This window comes from Podarcis bocagei (assembly GCF_964188305.1).
Source record: "Podarcis bocagei genome assembly, chromosome: 1".
Classification (NCBI taxonomy): Eukaryota; Metazoa; Chordata; class Lepidosauria; order Squamata; family Lacertidae; genus Podarcis; species Podarcis bocagei.
Window position 1 is genome coordinate 128,817,584 of NC_138125.1, and position 18,035 is coordinate 128,835,618.

Below are 18,035 nucleotides of genomic sequence, written 5' to 3' on the forward strand. Positions count from 1 at the left end.
AGATAGTTCCATTGTGTTGCTTAATCCAAAAGGAATTCTGAAGAACAATAAGGTCTGAAATATTCTTACAACCTATTTTATATAAACAGTAATTTGGCCATTTAATTGCTGCATGTCGAACATTTATCCGGCAACAATATGATTTTAGGATTTGAGAACTCACAGTTTATCTATTTCCTCTTCCTTTGGAAATTGCTACCATTGGGGTGAACTTTCAGTCTAAAAGGTGTCAATGTTACAGGAAATCATATAGTACCTTCCAATGAGCGCCTGGCATGTTTGCTTGGCGGCAACTGTAGTGAAGCCAACACCTCCGTAACAGATGCGCAAGTCCCTAATGATGTTGCAGTCTTCTTCAAAGGCAACCCTCATCCCTGCTGTAACAATAGGTAAAGCATTTTCCCGCCTCGGAGCTTGTCGAAACGCTGCGACAAACTCACCCTGGAAAGGGACAGGAATCAGAATAAAAAAAGAGAGATTAGTTGGGCTACAACCTTTTGAAATGCCACCTTTGTTTTTCCTAATTTCTCCCCTGGATCGTATTCAAATCTAAGTTTAAAAGGCTGTATTCCTCTTATAGCAGTTGCAGACCGCCTTTGTGCCTTAGATTAAATTTGGAGGCTACTGCTATATATTCTCCCCTACATACAGTTTGATTCCTATTTTTCACAGCAAGCTGAATAGAGTATGGGGAGAGCAGGGTCCGCACTACAGATGGTTCAAAGCCCTGGAGCTCCTGAAGCAAGAGGCATAGCCTCTGGGCAAGGATTGGCAGTCCCATTAAGAAAGAACTTTGCCCTTGCGGTCCCCATTTACGACTGTTCACGTATTTATGAATGTATCATGTTCCAGTCCCAAACCAATCTGAATGTGGCAAAAACACTGACATTTGCCAAAGTATGCACGTTGTGGATTGTCATCTAACTTTTTTTAATAATTACCAATCTTAAAGGAAAAGGAAAGACCACTGACCTTCCTGGAATGTGGGATTTTAACAGACACTAGGATCTCCTCTGGTTCCAGGGTATTGTTTCCAAGTCCATCAGCAAAAAGGTCACTGAAAGGAATCTGTCGCAGCCTCCCTAACAGAGAACATTAACATACAAATTGAAAATAAATACTAAGCACTGTAAAGAGATCACAGAGTGATCATTTTGGCTTGGCTGACATGGAAAATTCTGGACTAGCTATGCATGTAGGTTGCAGAAACTCAAAGCAATTCTGTTGGCTTTCTTGCTTAGGTGGCAGGAGCGATCACTTTCTCTTCACCCCCCTATAATTATTAAAGAAGTGTGCCAGAGCAAAGTCGGAATGCTTTTGGGAGTCTCACACCTTTGCATTTTAATATATCTACCTAAACTTGTAAGGGTGCAAGGATGTTACACAGTAAGGGCCATAGCTCAGTAGTAGAGCATCTGCTTTGCTTGCAGAAGGCCCCAGATTCTGTCTCTGGCATCTCCTGGTAGAGCTGCAAATGACCCCTGTCCAAACCCTGAAGAGTCACTGCCTGTCAGTATTAGCAACACTGAGCTAGCTGGACCAATGTCCAGCAACTTCCAACGTTCCACAAACTGCTTTGCAAAGAACATATGCAAACAACCAGAAACATGTGTGCATACTTGCCACACAAGTCTTCTCATCATAACAGAAGTGTGCCTTGCCCATGAGATTTTGCACAGTGGAGCTTGGATTTGATATCGCACTTTACCACTACCCGAAGGAGTCTCAAAGCGGCTCACAATCTCCTTTCCCTTCCTCCCCCACAACAAGCACTCTGTGAGGTGAGTGAGGCTGAGAGACTTCAGAGACGTGTGACTAGCCCAAGGTCACCCAGCAGCTGCATGTGGGGGAGCGGGGAAGCGAATCCGGTTCACCAGATTACGAGTCTACCGCTCTTAACCACTACACCACACTGGCTCTCCAACTAAGCCTGGTTTGTAAGATAGCATACTGCGCCTTTCTTAATGTAACATACAAAGCATTGCTGTGCCAAACTACACATTGCATTAAATGGGCCTTCACAGTTGTGTGCACCACAACCGCAGGAGACCCTGATTCAGGTTAGGACTACAGGTGGAGGGGTCCCACCCCCATCCCCTGCCATGATATGGTTCTGATGAAAATCACCTCTCTTGTCCACAAATGCTGCTATTTACCCTAAAAAGAAAGCTGATGTGGGCATCAAAAACATGCCCTTAGTAGGATAAGCAGGCAGCAAGAAACTCAGCTAGTTAATGAATGAATTTATCAAAGGCCTTAGAGTGAAATACAGTGGAACCTTGGGTTACGTACTGTCCTCCTTACAAATGCTTTGGGTAACGAGCTCCGCTAACCCGGAAGTAGATGCTCCTAGTAGCAAACTTTGCCCCGGGATGTGAGCGGAAGTCATGTGCCAGCGGCGCGGCGGCAGCAGGAGGCCCCATTAGTGAAAGCGTGCCTCGGGTTAAGAACGGACCTCTGACTTTTTCTGAAACTTTAATAAATATTTTATAAAAAAACAACAACGGACCTCTGGAATGAATTAAGTTCGTAACCAAAGGTACCACTGTAATAGGATCTTCATTCCAATCCTTACTGTGATATTTGCTTATTTGTAAAAAGAATACACTGGCACCTTAGAGTTCCTTATTGAGAAAGGGTTTAGAGTGAAAAGAACAAAAATATGATGAAGGCTGCAACTCCATACAAATTCACCTGGGGAAAGTCCCATTGAATTCAATGGGCCTTACTTCTGAGTAGACATGTATAGGATTGCGCTACACAGCTTACACTCCCTGTGCCAATGAAAGAAAGAAAGAAATATCCTCACAAGCAACTATCATAGCCACAGCCTTAACCCTAGCTCCCTCAAGGGCACAGGCCTGCAGCTGGCTTCCCAGGGACCTACAATGTGTTCCAAATACATAAAAGAGATTTGGAAGGTTTGGATAATACCAAGTGTGATGGAAAACTGAGAATGCATTTGGTCCTACCTTGCGATGCCACATTGAGGATACAGTTGCTCACTGCTAGAATGGGATTGATGTCAGATGTTGAACTTCTGCTTATGATATTTCCTCCAAAGGACTAAAAACAAAAAAAGGGGAGGAAAAATGCAGTTTCGACACACAAAAACGAAACACTTGAAATATCAACGTTAACAAATTAAACTGGAAAATATTTGTTTCTCAGTTAACAGTAATCCAAGATAAAATTTGTAAAAATGTTTCAATTAAGGAAACATACAGCCACGTTTCGGATCTGCTGTCCACCCAGAGTTTTTAATTGTTGCAAAAGAGCAGAGAATATCTTGGTTTTCTCTGCTGAAAGTTTTGAGACTGCATCTGTCAGGATGTTTTTCACTGCAGTCAGGCTACACGCAGCTCCCAGAATTAGTCCTGAAAAGAGTAAAACACAGGAGTAAAACACATGCTGGAACTGCTTTTTCAGAGCTCATCAAGGGGGAAAAATAATCATTTAATGCAGTGTGCACTTTCAAACTGATCCCACTGCTCTTAATACTGATAGCAGGGCGCAAAGATAGAAAACAAAGTTTACTGACCATCTTCTGTGTGTTCCACAACATACAGATCCAATATTCTAGTGGGCGAGATGATAAGCGGATGAAATACACCTTTAAATTTCATATCAGGTCCTAAAGGGCAGAAGATAACAGTGAAAATGAGGAGGAAGGGGAATGTTGTTTGATTGCAATTTAAACCTTTGAAAATATTTGTTTATAAAAATTGTGAGCCACTTCTCCTACTCACAGATGGGATGTGAAGTACTCTAAAGCTAGTAACAATCTAGAGAATGTTTTAAAAGTCCAGTGGTACCTCGGGTTAAGAACTTAATTCGTTCTGGAGGTCTGTTCTTAACCTGAAACTGTTCTTAACCTGAAGCACCACTTTAGCTAATGGGGCCTCCTGCTGCCGCTGCGCTGCTGAAGCACGATTTCTATTCTCATCCTGAAGCAAAGTTCTTAACCCGAGGTAATATTTCTGGGTTAGCAGATGCTGTAACCTGAAGCATATGTAACCTAAAGCGTATGTAACCCGAGGTACCACTGTAGAGAAAATCCAATAACATAAAAATGCTGCACTTTAATGCACCATAAGATTAAATGTACCACAGTAACCAGAGACTAAACTTACTGCTGGTAAAAGGTGTTGCGTATGTATAGGTGTGGGTGTATTCTGGGCCAAACAGAATTTCCTTGGCAGACTATTTTAAATGAAAAGCTGTTCCCACAGAAAAAAATCCCACCATGTGAGTTCGCAGATTTGATCACTGCAAACGAAGGGCCACAAAACAAGGCGCGCAGTGATACATATACTGGTATTACAGTAACAGGATATACCGAAATTCTACAGAAAGAATATATCACAGCAGCTCCATGAAACCATGGCCTACAGACAGATCACCTACAAATCATCTCACTTTAACCAGGAGCTGACTTTCAATAGCTCATAGTGGGGGAGCTGCTCCTTTATGTATGGAATCTACATACCCACAGCAGTATTGCCTACTACAAGAGGTGCCTGGGGGTGCTCGGCTTTCAGTTCCAGAAGTTCATTTAGATTTACAGGAGAAATCCACGCAGTCCTTTCTCCATGGTAAACAAGAGTTTGTGGTGTCTGATCTTCAGCCATTTTCTGTAGGGAAAACAGTATCAGATTCAGAGGTTTGATATGCTTTGGAGTGCGTTTGAACTGCACTGACCTTGCCCCTCTCCTTCCCAGGACACTACAGCAACATGGATGGTGGGAGGTCAGTTAAGCGCTGCTGCCCTACCACACTGGTAGCCTTAGGACAAATTTTAGGTATGGGGAGTTGTAGATAAGCTATTGGATGGGAAACCCCAATGTTGGCAAAGCGTTTGGCCAGCTGCTCCAACTCAGGTCAAAAGGATGGTTCACCAGTTGCTAAGTTCAGCCTAACTTCAGCTTTATATTAGTAAGGCATTCTACAATCAGGGCACACAGTAAAGCTATCAGAGCTGGTTGTGTATAGAACCAAATGTCCCCAAAGGCCTGTAAACACGATCTTGGTAGTCAATATAACTAATTGATGGGAGCTGTAAAATGAAATCACACATGATTTTCTGTTTGTTTTGAAGCTCTGAAACCTTAGTTTTGGTTCAGTTAGTTGGGAGAGGGGAGACTCCTCACTCTGCCTGCCTGTCAGCCACCCCCATATCTGAGAGATGGATGGAAGTGGGGAACAGGTCTCTAAGCCAGGGATGGTTAATTGGGCTATTGCTGCCAGCTTACATAGCTTGCTTTTTGTATAAGTAACTCATATACAAATGGCCCGTCATGGACAATGCCATGGTGTTTGCCCCTACAACATCTGCCCTGAGGTGCGGTGGCAAGGAACCTTGCATTGCACTGCTGCAAGTCTCTTGATTTATTTAAAGCACTAGAGCCGATCGCTCTGGCCTTCTGTGCATCTTTCTTTGGAATCCCTGCAACAGGGTGCTGTGGGGCATCAGGCAAACTTTCGCCCTAGTCTGTATTTGGACCCGTGGGACAGAACAAGGTTGCTTCTTCACAAATTCAGTGTTCACGACTCACCCAGTAGCCCAAATATCACCACATTAAAATGATAGTGGAAATTGGCTCTAAGCTGCAAGACAACATGCTGTATGTATGCTAATTTTTCTTACTATGAGTTCTGGTGGAAATATTAGTTCTTGAGTGGGATCCAATGGCTGGAATTCTTCTGCAGAAAATAGTGCTGTGCAAATCTTAAAAAGAGAAAGACAGTACACAAATGTGTGGATTTCCATTGAAATCAACAAGAGTGTGTATTTTCAAAACTGAATATTAAGTTGGGTAGATTTCAGACTTTGCCCCGAAGAACTGGCATTTATCACTGTGACTGTGTTATGCTATCATCTCATATTGTTATTGGCCTTTATTACCATAAGGCTATCATCTCATATTAGGGTGGCTATGGTTCATTCAATTATACAGTGGCAGGAAAAAGTGCTATGGGTCTTTGCCTATTCCATCTACTTACTTTCTCTGGCTCTTGGGTTTAACCTGAATCATTCTCTTCTACGTGAACAGTGGCCTTTGTTTAGCCCAGTCCACCTGAGAAGCTCGTGAAGAGGCTAACAATTGCTGAAGCTTAGCTACATGGCTCTACAGTGTTTCCCAACCACTGTTCCGCGGCACACTAGTGTGCCGCGAGATGTTGCCTGGTGTGCCGCGAGATGTTGCCTGGAGGGAGGCGGGCGAGTCGGGCGGCGAGAGGCGGGGCGGCGAGGAGAGGCCGCCCAGCGTGGGGCTCTCGCCGTCTGCCTGCCTGGCTGCCTGCGAGCTCGGCGGGCAGCGCCTCCGTCCGCAGCGCCCGCCTCGCGGCTCTCATTCCCTGCCAAAGCTCACCCAGCCAAGCCGCGCTCTCCTTCCTGCCTCACTTTGCTGCCTCCTCCCCACCCCCAAAGCTTGGAGGTTCCCCGGCAAGGGGGAGGAAAAAAAATTGAAACTTACACTTTCGTGCGTCCCTCCCGGCGTGACGCTGCGCGCTGACATCACGGGGCTGTAATGGTGGTGTGCCTCGAGATTTTTTTCATCAAACAAGTGTGCCTTTGCCCAAAAAAGGTTGGGAAACACTGCTCTAACAAGCCTTTTTTGTGTTCTTATACCAATAATTAAGGAACTTTCACCACTGTAACTAGGCCTAGTTTCACTTCCTGTGTTTTCTGACAGATGTACGAAAAAGCACATGAACCTGATCTTTGGAGAGTTTGTAAGTAAACCATTTAACTTACCAAATTTGTAGTCTTTTTCTATGATGGGGAAGAGAGCAACTATGGAAGGGACTCACAAGGGCATATTTTAAAGGTCTAACACCATGTATTTCCCCGCTTTGCTGCATATTTTGTGATTTTCAGTCTCTGCTGGGGTTCTGTCTCCAAATACTACCTGCCCCAAACGTGAATCTTGGCATACAGGAATTCTCTTTTTATACTGATTTTGTTCTTGCCACCAACAATTGTTACAATCAAACAAACAAAAATAGGAAAGGGGGAGTGTGTTAATCAAATAACTTACCTTTTTTTCATTAGTTGGTGAAGGTAAATAATCTTTTTGATTCAAGCAACAATCCCCAGAAACTTTATTTTGGCAACAAGAGGATTCCTAAATACGAAATTCAGTAAAGAGAAATATGGATATTAGCAAAAAGTGGAATGGCTTCCATTAATCCAAAAAGGCCTTAGACTGAACTTTTATTTTAGCTAATAATGGAACTGCCCCTCCAAATTGTATTCATGTATCTATGTATATATTAATAGTTCTGCAACTGAATTGCCAGAAACAATTTTGGTATTGGGCATGGAATTCAGCCCCACAACCACCTCAATTCTCTTTTCTTTTTATAAAGAAAAAAGAAAAGGCACAATACATTTTCAGTTAAACAGTCAATGGGAGCAATTTAAGCATGTACAATGAAACCACTGAAAGAGAGGGTCAGAACCATGTGCGAATCCCAGGTTGAATTCAAAAGCAAGACTTTCTTGAAGTGTAATGCTGGGAGCCCCTCCACTGTAGCCTCAAGGTTGCATATATGTGTAAATATGCCTTATGTCATATGTCATAAAGACCCCACAGTCTACACTGTGCCTAATTTCCAAAAGGAAACATGGATCCAGGGTAAGTGCCTGGAACCCATGGAATCTTGCACCACTAGGAAATTGGGGAGGCATGTAACAATACATTCGTTTTATAATCAGCAATCCATCTCATAGTCGTGCATGGCCTTTTTTCTGTAGATCATAGGAAGCTGTGTCAGATCATCGTTCCATCTTAGAACACTACTCTACACTAACTGGCAGCATCTCTCCAGGATTTTGAACAAGAGTCCTTCCTAGCACAACCTAGCAATGCCGAGGATTAAACCCGATACCTTCTGCATAAAATGCAAATGCTTCACCACTAAGCTATGCCCTTTATCCCAAAATCTGTGAATGCAGAATTACGTCACAGAGAGCAATACCAAATGGAAATAAGAGAACCAGATGAACAGACCACCTCTCCCTCTCTCTCTCTCTCTCTCTCTCTCTCTCTCTCTCTCACACACACACACACACACTTACCTTACAGAAGGTTTTACAACAGTCAATAATAGGTCTGTAACCTGTGCAGCGACATAAATTACCTAATTAAACAATAAAACAGATAAGGTTATTTCTTCAAGATAAGAAGACCCAAACCACAACTGTAGTTTTTTTAAAAAATAAAACTCACATAACAAATTTTAATGCTACCCTTAAAAAAAAAAATCTGCAGGGCAACTTACACATGAAACAGCAGCAATGAAATGTTGAGATTATTTTTTTTAAATCTAATATAAATACAAATTAAGAAGCAGAGGATAAAAGCAGCATAAAACAATTCAGAGTTTAAAATTATCTTCAAACTATTTACCAGCGAGAGCTTCCATCATTTCATCCGACGTGGGTTCCATCTGGTTGCGCAGCAAAGAGTAGATCGACATCACCATTCCAGGGGTGCAGAAGCCACACTGAGAGCCATGACTTTTAGCAATCCGTTCCTGGGACAATGGAAAACCTGCTGCAGGATTACCACATTCTCTTATTCAGATATTTTAAATGAATGCCTGCTCATGATTCATGCAGGAGTTGAACCTGAAATGTTATAAAGGTCACCATAGCTTGGCTTATTGCTTATGGAACCTGCATGTGTTGCTGCGACAGCACATGAGTCGATTGCTGTTGTAAAACACGAGTAGGCAATGTGGTACCTTCCAGACCTTGTTGGACTACAGCTCCCATCATTCCTGACTACTGGCCAAGCTGGCCTGGGCTAATGCGAGTTGGTAGTTCCAGTGATATCTGGAAGGCACCATATTAGCTTTGTTTATTCTAAAACAGGGAGCCAACAAGTGGCCTCAAGTGGCAGATGAAGTGGAAAAAAGCAGAAAGCTCAGGAGTGCTGCATATGTATTGCACATGAGAGTAGTCCTGTCTGATACTTAGGACTTGACTTATAGTTTGCAACATCAGACCCAAGAATCCCCTCAAGGCAGCCTACAACATCAGAAAAGCAATTTGAAACAGGCAACAAGAGTTTAAATCCCACATTAAAAAATAACAACCCCATAATAAAATCACAAAGCAAGAGCTAAAATACAAAGATCGTAGTCGTCCACCATTGGTCTTAGGAAAGCCCCTGGGCATGGTTTGAGGGGGAAGATTGCAGCCACCTTACTGAGTTTAAGTAGGTCAGGTCAGAGCCTGTAGAGAAGGCTGCCTGGAGAAACTTTATGTACGCTGCCTTGAGCTTCATGTTGGAAAAAACGTGAGACTGATTCAACAAAATTAAAGTAAAATAAAACAAAAACATTTTTACCCATCTCTCGAAGGACAAAAAGTTCAGCCACAAGTTATTTTAAATTAGCAAAATGACCATGATGTATGTATGTGTGTGCACATGCGTGTACACAGGCATGCACTCTCAGGGGAGACTTGTATATTGTGAGGATCTCTCATTGGTATGTTTGCCTTCACTGCAACATTGTAATAAAACACAATGTTTTCTTTTCCTTCGTGAATGAATGGCTGGAGCTTCTGTATATTCTGGACAAGAGTAACCTGCAAAGCTGGATGTTTTTCTGGATTGGTGCCATGGACTGATGTATTAAAATGTACTTAGCTATGATACAACTGGAATGGCTGTAGCCATTTTCACATGTGCATGTGCTCTAATAGTCTGGGTGCAGGCTTAACTGCACCATACTCGGCCCTCTGCAACCGTGTTCATGAATTGGACAGTTCCCAATAAATATTCACAGCACTGCTGGTTGCTGAAATGTACAAGGAGTAAATAAAAAATCTCCCACAAGTTACAGCATGCATTTACCTGAACTGGATGAATCCTGGTTTCTGTATTTCCAATTCCTTCTACAGTGATGACTGCACTGCCATGCAATGAACATATGGGAATCAAGCATGCATTGGCTGAATAATGACTTGGATTGTAAAGGAAAATAGGTATGTTTAGCATTTATTATAAGTATATTATTTGCCTCTATTATTTGTGTGCATTATAATTACAAATATATTTAAAATTAAACACTTAGGTTAAGAGGTAAAGGGGACCCTGACCATTAGGTCCAGTCGTGACTGACTCTGGGGTTGCGGCGCTCATCTCGCTTTATTGGCCGAGGGAGCCGGCGGACAGCTTCCGGGTCATGTGGCCTGCATGACTAAGCCGCTTCTGGTGAACCAGAGCAGCGCACGGAAACACCATTTACTTTCCCGCTGGAGCGGTACCTATTTATCTACTTGCACTTTGACATGCTTTCGAACTGCTAGGTTGGTAGGAGCAGGGAGCTCACCCCGTCGCAGGGATTCGAACCACCGACCTTCTGATTGGCAAGTCCTAGGCTCTGTGGTTTAACCCACAGAGCCACCCGTGTCCCTCAAACATTTAGGTTGGAACTGCCTAAAATTGTCACCGCCTGTATTTATGCACTGAGCTACTGTAGCTCAATTGTTTCTGGGTTTGTTTGTTTTGTATTATACTTCTGTCACTTTCCCATAAACATCCTCCAGCATAATACGGAAAAGTAGTACCGTATTTTTCGCCCTATAGGACGCACTTTTCCCCCTCCAAAAGTGAAGGGGAAATGTGTGTGCGTCCTATGGGGCGAATGCAGGCTTTCGCTAAAGCCTGGAGAGCGAGAGGGGTCGGTGCGCACCAACCCCTCTCGCTCTCCAGGTTTCAGGAGAGCCCCAGCGCCAGCCCCACAAGGTCAGGGGACAGAGGGAGGCGGAACGCCGCCATCCCGCTGTCTCCCGAAGTGGTTTGGAGGCTGACGGCGGGGAGACCCTGCCGCCTGCCCCGCAAGCTCCGGGGACAGCTGGGAGGCGCAGCGCGTCTCCCCGCTGTCCCCGGACCTGATCTGAAGGCGGGCGGCGGGGAGAAGAGTGCTTCTCCCCGCTGCCTGCCCCGCAAGCTCCGGGGACAGCTGGGAGGCGCAGCGTGTCTCCCCGCTGTCCCTGGACCTGATCTGAAGGTGGGCTGCGGGGAGAAGAGAGCTTCTCCCCGCTGCCGGCCCCACAAGCACCTGGGGGGGAAATAATTCCTGGGGGGGAAATAATTCCTGGGGGGGAAATAAGCGTCTCCCCGCTGTCCCCGGACCTGATCTGAAGGCGGGCGGCGGGGAGAAGAGTGCTTCTCCCCGCTGCCGGCCCCACAAGCACCTGGGGGGGGGAATAATTCCTGGGGGGGAAATAATTCCTGGGGGGGAAATAAGCGTCTCCCCGCTGTCCCCGGACCTGATCTGAAGGCGGGCGGCGGGGAGAAGAGTGCTTCTCCCCGCTGCCTGCCCCGCAAGCTCCGGGGACAGCTGGGAGGCGCAGCGCGTCTCCCCGCTGTCCCCGGACCTGATCTGAAGGTGGGCGGCGGGGAGAAGAGCGCTTCTCCCCGCTGCCTGCCCCACAAGCTCTGGGGACAGCTGGGAGGCGCAGCGCGTCTCCCCGCTGTCCCCGGACCTGATCTCAAGGCGGGCGGCGGGGAGAAGAGCGCTTTTCCCCGCTGCCTGCCCCGCAAGCTCCGGGGCAGCTGGGAGGCGCAGCGCTTTTCCCCGCTGTCCCCGGACCTGATCTGAAGGCGGGCGGCGGGGAGAAGAGTGCTTCTCCCCGCTGCCTGCCCCACAAGCTCCAGGGACAGCTGGGAGGCGCAGCGCGTCTCCCCGCTGTCCCTGGACCTGATCTGAAGGTGGGCTGCGGGGAGAAGAGAGCTTCTCCCCGCTGCCGGCCCCACAAGCACCTGGGGGGGAAATAATTTTTTCCCCCTTTATTTCCCCCCTAAAAAACTTGATGCGTCCTATGGGCCGGTGCGTCCTATGGGGCAAAAAATACGGTATGTAAAGATCACTGAAGCTGAAATTGACGATCACCTATATAGAGTCATGAGCATTTACTTTCCATTGACAATACTAGCCTGGGCTGATGGGAGTTGGAAGCCCAATGACACCTGGAGGGCTACAGGTTTCAAGTCCCTGACATGGCGATCATGGCACAGCTATAAACATACTTAACCAACAATATTCCTCATCTGAGGAAGACGGTTGCAATGTGCAGTTTACCAGTCTCTTGGCTCAAAAGGATACACAATCTTCTTAGCGACAGGCTCATATCTTGAGATCATCACAGTGCATGCACCACATCCGCCTCCACCACAGCCATACTTGGTACCTGTAAGACGGACTGAAAAAGCTGCAGTTAAGGAGGAAATGTTTCGTGCTGGAGCACAACTACACAAATTTTCTGTCTGCTTTAACCTGGAACACCATTGCTCCTGGGACAAACTTGTCTTACCCCATCTACATATAACAAGACATGGACAGGGACCCATTGGTCCTCCAGATGTTCCTGGACTACACAACACTCATCAGCCCTGAACACTGGCCATGCTGGCTGGTGCTGATGTGACTTGTAGTCCACCAACATCCTGAGGGTCAGTTTCCCCATCCTTGTCCTATGGCAATACACATTAAAAGGTACAAGCATATTATCTGGGAACCCTTATGGCTATGAAGGGAGGTTGCTTTAAAAAATGGGGGCAATAGCCAGTTAACTATCCAAAGTTGGGATGTGGGACTCAGTAGGATTGTAGTCAGCAGCGAGGGACTTTAGTGTTCTCTATATTCCCACGACTAGAGCAGAATAAATAACACAATAAAAGTAATTATAAATTTCATTTGTGCAACTGCATAATTTAGCTCTCTTTCGTGCAGGAATTCTGCCTTGAAGCAGAATTTTTAAAATCCAGATTACATACATCCCCACCCATAGATTATTTCAAGATTAGAAGCCTGGGGGCACACTCTCAGATTGCAATACTGACCTTTCCTGGGCCTAAAGAGGGTACTGTATCTGTTTTGGGTTGGTTGATTGCACTTTTATTTCACAATTCCTCCCAGAAGCTCAGGGTGTCATATGACCCAGTCCTAATGCTATTCTCATTACAAACTTGCCACATAGGCTAGGTTGAGAGATGATGACCAGTCCAAAGGAACCCACTGAAATTCATGGGTTACTTTTGTGACAAGCAGAAGTTTGTGTTTTCCAAACTAAGGATGTAATATCATGCACTTACTTGGAAGTACGTGTCACTGAACTAAGAAAAACTTACTGCAGAGTAAGCACGCATTTCATTGGACTGCAAGGTTTTCAAACTGTGTTAGAGATGGAGACCATCACTTCTGAAAACAAGTGTTTCCAAAGTGATGATTCAGTGGATTCCTCCCTCGAGTTTATTCTGGGAAAGTCAGTGCTAAAGAGTTAAATGAGGTACAATTAAAATAATAGAAGTGCAAAAGTTGATTTGTTGCAGGAAAGATTATCGGTAGGCTACAAACCAATGAGCGCTACAGAACAAAAAGAAGCAATTCCATTTTCATAACAGAGGCTTATATGTTGTTTGAAATCATTAATCCAAGCATAAAATCCAATCATATCATCAGACTTAAGAAAATGACCAGCAGTCCAAAATGGGTGCAATCTCTCCAGCACTAAAAACAAAAGGAAAGTTTATGTTAAATAACACTGGGTTCCTAGTATAAACCGTGCATAATTTGAAGACATCTAGATTAATTTGAAGTGATTGAGCAATGTTATAACATGGAAATTTTCACATTTATATAACTGACAAAAATTCTGAAGGCACTATAAATTACAACTTCTTTTCAAGACGCGCATTGCTCAGTGCTTCATGTTCTTGACTTTTGATATAGAAAGGATTTCATGTAATACACAAAGCATCCTCCCTCCATTTCCTTTCTATGTTTATCGTGTGGTTCACAGGCTGGTCACAGACTAGCTATAAAACTTTACAGTCAGTCAGTACAAAACCGCATAAATTTAATGCCACATCAACTGAATTAAGCCAAAGAACTGGGATACAAAATTATCTAAATGCATGTACAGTAATCTTCCATTATTCTTTCAAGCTGCCAAATGCTAGACCCTCGGAAAACTGAATTAACCCTCATTTTCTCCCCCTCCCCTTCTAATATGGTACTACAAAATATACAGGCAGATGAAGTTGTTGACAGTGTCCAAATGAAGCTGGTTCCAGTAGCCCTGTGCAGCCGATGCAATAGTCCTAGGTGAATATGTTTTGCTCACTTGTCTCATGCCTTCAGCGCATGACCTTTGTGTTTACAGCTGTGTGCACAAGGTGCTCAGAGTTCCAGATCATGTCTCTATGTTCTGACTGTAGGCACAGAGGATGGCGTGTTACTTGGCACGTGATGTGGGGAAGCAAAATTACTTGGTATAGTTCCCTTCACAAGCATTGGAACATGTGACTAGAACTCCTGTGTTGGCTAGACTCTCTAACCACTAGAATGTCTTTTAAATGTGAACATTCAACAACACAAATATTTGGAAAGCAAATATGCAGACTCCTTTCCCTGAGCCTGCATTTTGGTTTTAAAAAAGGAAGCACTGGGAGGCTTAATGACATATTTGTTTGGTGTGTGTGAAGAAGTGTGAGGAGAAGAAGAAGAAGAAGAGAAGTTTGGATTTGATATTCCGCCTTTCACTCCCCTTCAGGAGTCTCAAAGCGGCTAACAATCTTCTTTCCCTTCCTCCCCCACAACAAACACTCTGTGAGGTGAGTGGGGCTGAGAGACTTCAGAGAAGTGTGACTGGCCCAAGGTCACCCAGCAGCTGCATGTGGAGGAGCGGAGACGCGAACCCGGTTCCCCAGATTACGAGACTACCGCTCTTAACCACTACACCACACTGGCGAGAGAGTGAGAAAGAACAGGAGATGAGTGAAAAACGTGGTAGAAACAGTTGACTTGATTCTGGGCTGCCACAAGCGGAAGAAGGATACGTATCTTCCGTAGATAAGGCAGCAATGTCTGCTCAGGGTCGGCATTCTTCTCCACTACCTGCAGAGGGGGGTGAAAACCAGATAGTCATACCCACAGCACACATTTAAAGCACTCCTGTACCACATTTAATAGATGTGGCTACTCCAAAAGAATCCTGGGAACTGTAGTTTAGTTAAGGCTTCTGGGAAATGTAGGTATAGGTAGGCTCAGATCTGGACCAAGGTTGGAGAACCTATAGTGCTCCTGATGTTGCTGAACTACAACTTTCATAAGTCCCAAGAAGCACCATCAATGGGTCAGGGATTATGTGAATCGTAGTTCAGTATCAAAGGTTCCCTGACACAGGGGCTAGGTTTTTTGTTTTTGTTTTGTTTTCCATAAAAAGGTAAAGGGACCCCTGACCATTAGGTTCAGTCGTGGCCGGCTCTGGGGTTGCGGCGCTCATCTCGCTTTATTGGCCGAGGGAGCCGGCGTACAGCTTCCGGGTCATGTGGCCAGCATGACTAAACCGCTTCTGGCGAACCAGAGCAGCGCACGGAAATGCCGTTTACCTTCCCACCGAAGCGGTACCTATTTATCTACTTGCACTTTTACATGCTTTCGAACTGCTAGGTGGGCAGGAGCTGGGACAGAGCAACGGGAGCTCACCCCGTCATGGGGATTCAAACCGCCGACCTTCTGATCGGCAAGTCCTAGGCTCTGTGGTTTAACCCACAGCACCACCCACATCCCTTTTTTTCCATAGTGGGTAGCTAAACTGCTTTTTTAATTTTTGTAAAGGAAATCAGATGAGTAGTGATGGCTTGAGAGAACAGCATTGGCAGTGAGGAAATGCTTTTAAAAATCAAGATCGAAAGGCAGTGCTTTTAAAATTAAAACCAGCAAACTAGTCCACACTGTGGTAGTATGTTGCAGAAGTGTATAGAAGGGCCTTTTAAAAAACGAAATTAAAATGACAAAGTTAATAAAATGGAAGGAAGATATAGAGGTGAAACTAACATCAACGAGCATTATCCAAGAATGCTCTTGAAACTTAAGAGTTGCTGGATCACGCCCATGGCCCATCTGGGTCACAGGGGCTGACCAGTTGCCCGTGGGAAGTCTGCAATCTGAACAAGAGCACAACAGCACTCTCCCCTCCCAAGAGTCCCAAAAGCTGGGATTTAGTCCAAAAATCTGGGATTCCGAGGCAGCGGAGGTGTAACATTTATTTATTTATTGCACGCCTATCAGCCAGTATGTTAAAAGTCTCCGTATGTTTAAAAAAAATCTAAATGCCCTTGCTTGTTTCCAGTTAGTAAATATGCACACCCTTGGCACTGTGAGTTTATTGCGCTGGAGAATGGGGGGTGAATTTCCTGCAATATTCCAACACTCGAAAGGATATTTGTACAGTATAGCTATACCCTACACATTATAGTCTGGCATTTTATAAATAGGATTGACTGCCGAGAGTTTTGACTCCCTTTTCTTAATATCAACGAGACTCTTAAGCTGCGCACTTGCTTAGCAGTAACTCCTACCGTAGCCAGAGGAATTCACTTCTGAGCAAAGGTGTCTATAGTTTCAACCTGCAAAGCACGTGAAATGCAAACCTTCCAGGGTTTTTACGTAATTTGCCGCTGTGTTTTTCCCTAGGGCCGGAGGCAGGGAAGCAATTCTGCCGTTTGGGTTAATACGCAGAATGCAAACGTCTTGTTAGAAGAGGGGTAAAGGGGGTTTATCTACTATACTGGGACCCTCTAATCGGAAGCAGAGGGCAGTACAGTACAGGCAGTTTCCTTTTGCTACACTTCAAGCTGCACTGTCAGAGCAGGAAATACCCCCAAGCAGCTGTTCCTGCGTCCTCGGGGAGCTCGATTCCCACTTACCCTTTTGCCGTTCACGTAGAAAATCAGATCGTCTGAAGCCCTTTCTGCTCGTTCTGTTGCTGGGACAGACATCGCAGCACAGAGGGATAGCAACTGAGCGAGGAAACAGGAGCAGCAGGTCGTGAAGGAGAGTAAGGACTGATTGTGAATTCAACAACATGAAACATGAGTGCGAGGCGTGGCTTTGAGGCTTCAGCCCTAGCCTCCCCCTTCCGCCTTAGAGGGGGGGGGTAAGGACATTTTTCTCTTGCAGAGGAAAAGTTTTTTGGTCGCCGCTTAGCCATAGCATCCCCGATCTTCCAGTTATCCCGGTGCAGAACACTTCGTTTCGGAAGAAAAAGCTCAATTTCCTGTAATTTAATTCCTAACAGCCCTTCTCCTTAACTCTGGATGTGGGACGACATCGTCTTTGCCTTTTCACAGTAACGAGGGAAAACCACTGGATAAACGCATGCTTCGTGGCACTTCCTTGCTAATTAGTTGCATGCCCCAATCCTCCTCCAAATTACAGCCTGATAAATTCAGCCATCCAAGAAGCCTCATGCAATTCTATCTGGGATATGATATTCTTAATATCTGTCTTCAAGATAGTGGGTGATATTCAACTTTTATCAGGGACGCGGACTTATAAAAAATATTGGGGGGGGGGGCCGGGAAAGCTCATGAATAATAAATAAGCTCATGAATATGCAAATAAAGTGGCACCGCCTCCTCGTGAGCGAATAGGGGAGAGCGTGCTGCGCCTATTAATCAGCTCCAAAGGAAATTGGGTGGAGCTTTTGCTCCGGAGGGAGGGCAGGAGGCATGCAGCCCGACCCTGTGCATTTTGGGCTGGGGGAGGGGCGGCGATGGCGCTCTGCTGGAGGGGCGCCCGAGATTATTGGGGGGCGGAGCCCCCCCAAACGAATTTTTGAGGGGGCTCGGGCCCCCTCAAGCCCCATGGAGTCGGCGCCTATGTCTTTTTGTCATCCTACAGTAGACCCAATGAAACCCACAGACTTAAATTATGTTAACTGAAGGCCAACCCACACTAAGTTATTTAAAACCAGTATGATCACGAGCAACGCATGTGATGATACTCACTCCCAGGTGTGATATGGCTGACCCCTTAACTCTACAATTTCTCGGACTAGTTTATGCTGATTTATTGGTTACTGTGTTTTGCTATCACCCCTGCATCACATGTGCGCTGCTCCTCTTAACATGCCTTCTCTGTGTTTCTCAGCCACTTTCACACACATCTCTTCCCTACTCCACCCAGGACTGTATATTTCTCTGGATAAATTAAGATGGTGCATGGAT

The 18,035-nt window shown here is 45.2% G+C and overlaps 1 protein-coding gene across 1 annotated transcript in view; it reads right to left on the reverse strand.

Moving 5' to 3' along the window:
- Window positions 1–16,912, reverse strand: part of AOX1 (aldehyde oxidase 1) — a 58,765-nt gene extending 41,853 nt beyond the window's left edge. Inside the window, exons 1-14 of the mRNA XM_081195568.1 lie at window positions 16,734–16,912; window positions 14,862–14,919; window positions 12,127–12,223; window positions 9,870–9,978; window positions 8,415–8,541; window positions 8,084–8,145; window positions 7,041–7,127; window positions 5,648–5,728; window positions 4,490–4,634; window positions 3,542–3,634; window positions 3,226–3,377; window positions 2,973–3,066; window positions 973–1,082; window positions 257–441 (exon numbers count right to left, since the gene is read on the reverse strand). Of these exons, the coding sequence (XP_081051694.1) occupies window positions 257–441; window positions 973–1,082; window positions 2,973–3,066; window positions 3,226–3,377; window positions 3,542–3,634; window positions 4,490–4,634; window positions 5,648–5,728; window positions 7,041–7,127; window positions 8,084–8,145; window positions 8,415–8,541; window positions 9,870–9,978; window positions 12,127–12,223; window positions 14,862–14,919; window positions 16,734–16,805 (1,472 nt within the window). The 5' untranslated portion in view covers window positions 16,806–16,912. The remainder of the gene's footprint in view (window positions 1–256; window positions 442–972; window positions 1,083–2,972; window positions 3,067–3,225; window positions 3,378–3,541; window positions 3,635–4,489; window positions 4,635–5,647; window positions 5,729–7,040; window positions 7,128–8,083; window positions 8,146–8,414; window positions 8,542–9,869; window positions 9,979–12,126; window positions 12,224–14,861; window positions 14,920–16,733) is intronic.
- Window positions 16,913–18,035: the final 1,123 nt, after the last annotated feature.